Consider the following 8591-nt stretch of genomic DNA (forward strand, 5'->3'; position numbering starts at 1 on the left):
ANAGNGAATCAAATAGACGCAATAAAAAATGATAAAGGGGATATCACCACTGACCCCACAGAAATACAAACTACCATCAGAGAATACTATAAACACCTCTACGCAAATCAACTAGAAAATCTAGAAGAAATGGATAATTTCCTGGACACTTACACTCTTCCAAGACTAAACCAGGAAGAAGTTGAATCCCTGAATAGACCAATAGTAGGCTCTGAAATTGAGGCAACAATTAATAGCCTACCCACCAAAAGAAGTCCAGGACCAGATGGATTCACAGCTGAATTCTACCAGAGGTACAAGGAGGAGCTGGTACCATTCCTTCTGAAACTATTCCAATCAATTGAAAAAGAGGGAATCCTCCCTAACTCATTTTATGAGGCCATTACTTTCAACTGTGAGGCCTCCGACCTTTTCTCAGTGTTTCCCCACATGGGGAAGGACTTTCACTTTCTGAAGGTCATTTAATCTGTATTTCATCACCCTTAGGCACCCTTTTTCTGTTCTTCTCTCTACCATTGAATTCTTACTTAATTCTTTCTGCATTGGTGTAGGCTTCAGAGCTTACGTTGGATGTTTATTTCCCTACTTACATGTAATTTCAAGTTTTGCAAAATCCTCTATTTCCTTCTTAGCTTGTATATACAACTTATAGGTGGTTTTATTTGGTTTTCATATTGAGAGGTCTTTTTTACATTATTTTTCCTTTTGGAAACTTAAAAAATTTTAATTAAAAAATTTTAAATTAAAAAATTTAATTGTTATTTTATAGGAAATTTGACTTCTATCATTGCCTTTTTAAAAACTTACATACAGCAAATTTACCTTTTAGTATACAGTGAATTGGCAAAAATATTCAGTTATGTAGCCACCACTGTAATCAAGATACAGAATACTTTGATGACCCCAGAATGTACCCTTCTGCCTGTTTATACTCAGTGCCTGCATTCCAGCCCCAGCCCCTGATCTGTTTTCCTAGTTTTGCTTTTTCCAATATGTCATACAAATGGAATAATATGCTATGTATCCTCTTCGGTCTGGCTTTTTAGGTTTAGCATAATGTATTTGAGATTATATTGTTTCATATGTCAGAAATAATGTTAGAGAATTCTACAAAAATAATGAAATACTTTAGAGCATAGATACAAGAAGCTCAGAGAGCCCCAAGCAGCATTAAAGAAAAAAGGCAAACATCTATACACATCATATTCGAACCTCTGAAAAACAAAGATAAAGAGAAAATCTGGAAGGAAGGCAGAAGGAGAAAAGACAAAAAGACACATTATATATACAAAGGAATGAAGGTAATAAATATAGAAGACTTCTCATCAGAAATCATGCAAACCAAAATACAAGGGAATGACATCCCAAAGAGTGGAAGTAAGAGCTGCCAGTTCAGAATTTCAGTGAAATCTCCTTCACAAATGGAGGCAAATACAGATATTTTTAGACAAACTCAAGTTGATTGAATTTCTTGCCAACAGACTACATTACAAAAAAGGGCTGTGTAAGTTTTTCAGAAAGAAGGACTATACCAGATAGAAATTTGGAGCTATGCAAAGAAATAATAAAACTTCAGAAATGGTTCAAATAGGCCAGGCATGGTGGCTTACACCTATAATCCCTGTACTTTGAGAGGCTGAAGTGGGCAGATAGCTTGAGCTCAGGAGTTCGAGCCCCAGAGTTTGAGAACACCCTGGGCAACATAGAGAGACCCCATCTCTACTTAAAAATAAATTAATTAATGAAGATAAATATAAAATTGAAAATGAAAATGAAGGTAAACATAAAGGCCCCTTTTTCACTTTTAATTGATGTAACAAATAAGTGATAAAAGCAAAAGGAATATATTTTAGGTTTATAGCATATGTAAAAGAAAATGTATGATTATGACCAAATGAAAAATGGGAGGGAGAAATTGTAAATAAACTGTTTTAAGTTTCTTATCCTGTAAGTGTAGCAAGTGTTATTTTATTTTTATTTCTTTGAGGCAGAGTCTCTCTTTGTCACCCACATGGGAGTGCAGTGGCACAACCTCGGCTCACTGCAACCTCCGCCTGTGGGGTTCAAGCTATTCTCATGCCTCAGCCACCTTAGTAGCTGGGATTACAGGCGTGTGCCACCATACCCGGCTAATTTTTGAATTTTTAGTAGAGACGGTTTTTCCCCATGTTGGCCAGGTCAGTCTTGAACTCCTGGCTTCAAATGATCTGCCCACCTTGGCCTCCCAAAGTCCTGGTATTACAGGCATGAGCCACTGTGGTCCGGCCAAGTAACGCAGTGTTATACTATTTGAAAGTATACAGTAATAAAGTGAAGATGTGTGTTAACCCAAATGCAAGCATTACAGCTTTTTAAAAATACAGTAGTCCCCTCTTATTTGCAGTTTCTTTCTGCAGTTCCAGTTACCCACATTCACCCATGGTTCCAAAATATTAAATGAAAAATTTCATAAATAAACAATTCTAAATTGCACACCATTCTGAGTAGCATGATGAACTCCTGTGCAGTTCTGCTCCATTCTGCCCTGGACGTAAATCATCCCTTTGTCCAGTGTATCTGCACTGTATATGCTACCTGCATGCTAGTCACTTCATAGCCATCTGAGTTATCATATCAAGTGTTGTGCAATCATAGTCTTTGTGGTAACCCTTATTGCACTTAATGATGGGCCCAAATCACAGGAGTAGTGCATATATGCCCAAAAGAAGGTGTAAAGTGCTTCCTGTAAGTGAAAAGATGAAAGTTTTTGACTTAATAAGGAAAGGAAAAAAATTGTATACTGAGGTTGCTAAGATCTACAGTGCAATAAGATATCTTGAGAGAAAGAGACTACATTCATATAGCTTTTAGTACAGTATATTGTCATAATTGTTCTATTTTATTATTAGGTATTGTTGATAATCCCTTTCTGTGCCTAATTTTTAAATTACAGTTTATCATAGGTATATATGTATAGGCAAAGTCACAGCATATAGAGGGTTCAGTACTGTCTGCAGTTTCAGGTGTCCACTGAGAGTATTGGAGCATGTAGCCCCCATGGATAAAGGGGGACTACAGTAAGTATAAATAATAAGTCAGTAGAGGAGATAAAATACAATTATTAAAAAAAATCCAAAAGCAGGTAGAACGAGAGGGAATGAAAAGAGCAAAGCACAGATAGAACAAATAGAAAATGATTAGAAAAATCTTATATTTTAAATTCAGCCATATGAATAACTATATTAAATGAAAACGGTCTAAATATACCAAGTAAAAGACAGATTATTACATTAGATAAAAGAGTAAGACACAACTATATGGTTTCCACAAGAAACCCACTTTAAATGTAAAGATGTAGATAGGTTAAAAAAGAATGGAAAGCAATATCCTGTGCTAGTGGTCTGGAAGTTGTAATTTCTTCATATCCTTATCAACACCTGATATTGCCTATCTTTCATTTTAGTTATTCTGGTGAATGTTTAATGGTATTTCCTTATGCTTTTCTTTGTATTTCCCGGATTGAGAATGAAATTTAATACCATTTCCTATTTTTATTAGCCATTGGACATTTTATTTTGTGAATAATCTGTAGTTTTGTGAATAACCTGGGTGTAATCTATTGCTTCCTGTCTCTGCTTTTACTTTATAATGGCTTTCCTTGTTGGGTGCTTCATGGAAGTTTGCTGCAAACTCATTGTTCGCAATCTATGAGAGGCCTGTGGGTCTAAATTTGTTAAGGTTTCCTTTAGAGAATATTTTCTTCTTATTACTATACTTTTAGGTTCTGGGGTACATGTGCAGAACGTGCAGGTTTGTTGCATAGGTATACATGTGCCATGGTGGTTTGCTGCACCCATCAACCGTCATCTACATTAGGTGTTTCTCCTAATGCTGTCCCTCCCCTAGGCCCCCAACCCCGACAGGCCCTGGTGTGTGATGTTCCCCTCCCTGTGTCCACGTGTTCTCATTGCTCAGCTCCCACTTATGGGTGAGAACATGTGGTGTTTGGTTTCCTGTTCTTGTGCTGGTTTGCTGAGAATGATGGTTTCCAGCTTCATCCGTGTCCCTGCAAAGGACATGAACTCATCCCATCTGACAAAGGGCTAATATCCAGAATCTATAAAGAACTTAAATTTACAAGAAAAAAACAACCCCATCAAAAAGTGGGCCAAGGATATGAACAGACACTTCTCAAAAGAAGACATTTATGCAGGCAAGAAACATGAAAAAAAGCTCATTATCACTGGTCACTACAGAAATGCAAATCAAAACCACAACGAGATACTATCTCACACCAGTTAGAATGGTGATCATTAAAAGTCAGGAAACAGATGCTGGAGAGGATGTGGAGAAATAGGAACACTTTTACACTTTCAGTGGGAGTGTAAATTAGTTCAACCATTGTGGAAGACAGTATGGCCATTCCTCAAGGATCTAGAACTAGAAATATCATTTGACCCAGCAATCCCATTACTGGGTATATTCCCAAAGGATTATAAATGATTATAAATAATTCTACTATAAGGACACATCACACATATGTTTATTGCGGCACTCTTCACAATAGCAAAGACTTGGAACCAACCCAAATGCCCATCAATGATAGGCTGAATAAAGAAAAATGTGGCACATACACACCATGGAATACTGTGCAGTCATAGAGAAGATTTTTCTTTTGCATCTGCTGGTATCCAGGAAATGCCACTGATCTTACAACTCCTTCCACTTCCCCTTGAGGGTCAGGGCTCAGCAAAGGTTCAAATCGATCTATATTTCTCACCTTGTTGCTGGCCCAGGAGTTGCTTAGGTTTGGGAGAGCAATGTTCCTCATATCTCCTCTCAGGGCAGCTTTAACCTCCTATCTGCCCAATTTCAGCCTCTAGCTTTGTACCTCTTCAATCACAGCTCCTAGCTTTTATGTTTTTCTTTTCAGGAAAAAACATTAGTCCTAATGCCAAAAATGGAAGACTTATTTTACTATTTTCCACATTAAATACAGGCATAAAATAATTCTTTAAAAATTCCTCAGAGTCCATGCTGATTTGGCAATAAATTTCCAGAGCACATTTATACTCATCAAACTTGTATGATATTAGTACAATTGTTGACTCTTTGTTTAAACTTATTGTTTCTATTGCCTATCGGAGCTGCTTTGAAGGGACCAGAATATACCACCCTGAAATTATGCCACATTTTCTTAAGGATTATCTTGGCAATTGATATTCAATAAATACAGGAAAAATTCTCTACCCTTTTAGGCTTTATCTGCTTAAAAGTAAGGCATGAGAAGGGTGACACTCTAATACCAGGGAGAGAGGAAGTACTGTTACCATAGAAGACAGAGCCAGTACTAAGATGAGTATGCATAAATAGATTTTAATAAAAATAGCCCTTATCTTCCATTACTACACCCATATATTTCCATATAGTGTCGTTCCTTTAAAAGTCTGATAAAAAAGAAAAACCGAAAATACAAAAAAAATCAGTATAAACATTTAATTGGATTTTTCTAGAATCATTTCAAAGTTAATTTCTTATAGTCATAATTCAGAGGACACTGCCTTATGTTGGTTCAAGGCCCCTTTGATTGTTTGCTATGAATCTCCTATTTTTTGGGAAACTGGCCCATTTTCAAGATAGATCACGTGGCACCTAGCTCCAGAAACTCCATTTTGGTTTGATCATGTCAAACGACAGTCTCTCGTAAACTTTACCAACTCCAAACCCTCTTTCCTTCATTAAGAGGGTAATAAACCTGAATCTAACCTCTTCAGTTCTAATCAACCTTTTCTTTTGTGATTCCCAATGCATGTTAATAAAATTTATGTGCTTTTTCATGTTAAAAAATTCAAAATATTCAAAAAATTAAAGACTTAATTGGGGAAAAGAAAGATGTTGCTTTCTCACTCCCAAATTAAGGTATATTTTAATTATGCATGTATATTATAAAGTTATAGTTTAATTTTACATCAAGAAGAAAGCTCAAGGGTCGTTTTTTCCCCTACACTTAAAAGTTTTCAGGTGAGGTTCAGAGAAGCTAAATGTTTCAACTAAGCTTATTCAGTTTGCTAGTGGCCAGGACTCAAACAGATGTTAAGACATAGTACTATATATTTGCTATCCACCAGCTCATGTTGCTCTTTTAGTTATGATAAAATTATTAAATGTCGGCTGGGCATGGTGGCTCATGCCTGTAATCCCAGCACTTTGGGAGGTTCGGGCAGGTGGATCACTTGAGGTCAGGAGTTCAAGCCCAGCCTAGCCAACATGGCAAAACCCCATCTCTACTAAAAGTACAAAAATTAGCTGAGTGTGGTGGCAGGTGCCTGTAATCCTGGCTACTCTGGAGGCTGAGGCAGGAGAATTGCTTGAACCCAGGAGGCAGAGGTTGCAGTGAATAGAGGTCACACCACTGTACTCCAGTGTGGATGACAGAGCGAGACTCCATCTCAAAAAACAATGACAACAAAAATATTAAATGTCTATTAGTCAGTCTACCTTTCTTTATGAAAATTTTTACCACAAAATTTTATATAATCTTTATGGAATTATAGACAAAATATGCAAATTATTTAGTCCTGAAATTCTGATTATAGAAACTATAAGCTTGTCCCTCTCTGTACAGTAATAAAATTACAGTTTATTATTAAACTAATAGGTGAAATTTTATTTTAAAATAGACTTAAAAAAGAATTAGAACTTTATAAGGAAGATGACATGGAAAGTGTTTATGAAGCTCTCCAAACAGAAATAGAATTTTTGGAGTTGGTGAGTTATCATTGATTGTTTAACTTTTGTTCAGCATTTTTTTACCTACTGGTAAGACTGGTTTTACTGGTGTACAAATCACTGAACTAGTGTTTCATCCCGCTGCAAAAAACAAAAAAGCAATAATGAAGATAACTAAGATCAGGATATAAATCTATGAAGTGTTTTGAGTTCCTGGAGAGTTAGGTGCTACACGAAGCAAATTATATTCAAAGAGAATATGTATGATTTCAAACTAAGTTAAAAAAACTTCAGATCTGACCTCATAACATTTCCTTGACTGAAACTGTTATTAGAGGATTAATGCACTGAAGGAAATTTAACTATCATAATGCCTTAAAAGCTTTTTGTTTTTGATAGGCATAAATTATACTTTTATTATATTTGATCCTAAAATTTTCTTATTGCATATTTGTATGATCTCAAAAACCTCGAATTCAGTTATTGGAAACGTATTTTCAGATTGTGTAGGAGCACTTTAAATTGCTTTAACCTCTTACTTTGGTTGTTTATAAAATGAACACAGTATTTGCTATACTCTATTTTAGTGAAAGGCACAAATAGCTTTAAACTGTCTTAAAATGTAGTTTTAATTTGATACATTGCATATTGTTACGTGTTTATTTTATGTAAACATTTTCTTGTTCAAAATGTTTCAATAAGTTATGTTCAAATTTATATTTTTTATAAAACATGCAAAATATAAGAAATGCCTAGAATTTACTGTCATATTAAATTTAGGTACATTTTATGTAATTCTTTTATTAAGAATTTACTTTTCCTCATGAGTAATTACTTTGTTTTCTTTTCAGACATTGGCACAGAAATATCTTCAGGAAAGCAAATAACTTACAGAGAATTGATCAGCCATCTGAGATTTGATCAGAATATCTTAGAATCAAATCTTAGTGATACATATGTGAATGGTACACGTTACAACAGATCCTTGTGGAAAATATGAGGTTTAAAATATTCAAATTGTTAATATCTAGAAATGGTGTGTTAGCCCTTTAAGGTAATTTTTGTCGTTACTCAAATTTTAAGAGTTCTTCTGTGGTTTGATTTTGTTTCTAAAAGGAAGGAAAAGGAGAAGAAGTAGATACTGTGCTCCCAGGCTTCTTATATGCCCCTGAACCTCAAGCTGTCCTGTTCTTTCTAATCTATATGATTTGGTTTGGATCTGTGTCCACGCCCAAATCTCATGTTGAATTGTGATCCCCACTGTTGGAGGTGAGCCCTAATAGGAAGTGACTGGATCACGGGGGTGGGTTTCTCATGAATAGCTTAGCACCGTTCTTCTTGGTACCGTCCTTGCCATAGTGAGTGAGTTCTCCTGAGATCTAGTTGTTTATTAGTGTATAGCACTTAATCCACTTTGCTCCTGCTGCCACCATATGAGATGTCTCACACCCCCTGTGCCTTCAGTCATGATAGGAAAATTCCTGAGGCCTCTCTAAAGGCAGAAGTCACTATGCTTTCTGTACAGCCTGCGGAACCATGGGACAATTAAACCTGCGTTCTTTATAAATTACCCAGTCTCAGGTATTTCTTCATAGCAATGCGAGAACGGACTGATACACTCTACTTTTCATTTTTTGTTGTAGCTTAGCTTGGGTCCAATGAAACACACATAGGAAGAAACATTCAGTTTATTGGCCCAGTTATGTTGGTGCCACTTCCACTAACAAAGGTGCTTGCTTTCATTGTAATTCTTCTCTAATCATAAAATGTCTGTTGACAGAGTTCCTCTGAGGACCTTCATATATAAAAGTTTTCCTACTTTTCACTGTGTGCCCATGAAAGTCTGGGGCACCTGAAGCCATTGTCTGGTTAATGCCAATGTT

At 36.0% G+C, this 8591-nt stretch overlaps 1 protein-coding gene across 1 annotated transcript in view; it reads left to right on the plus strand.

The window, feature by feature from the left end:
* The window catches only part of CCDC172 (coiled-coil domain containing 172), a 57444-nt gene extending 49180 nt beyond the window's left edge, over positions 1–8264 (plus strand). Inside the window, exons 6-7 of the mRNA XM_017871232.1 lie at positions 6660–6747; positions 7560–8264. Coding sequence (XP_017726721.1) covers positions 6660–6747; positions 7560–7595 — 124 coding nt within the window. The 3' untranslated portion in view covers positions 7596–8264. The remainder of the gene's footprint in view (positions 1–6659; positions 6748–7559) is intronic.
* Positions 8265–8591: the final 327 nt, after the last annotated feature.

Source organism: Rhinopithecus bieti, unplaced genomic scaffold, assembly GCF_001698545.2.
Source record: "Rhinopithecus bieti isolate Rb0 unplaced genomic scaffold, ASM169854v2 scaffold_5982, whole genome shotgun sequence".
Taxonomy (NCBI): domain Eukaryota; kingdom Metazoa; phylum Chordata; class Mammalia; order Primates; family Cercopithecidae; genus Rhinopithecus; species Rhinopithecus bieti.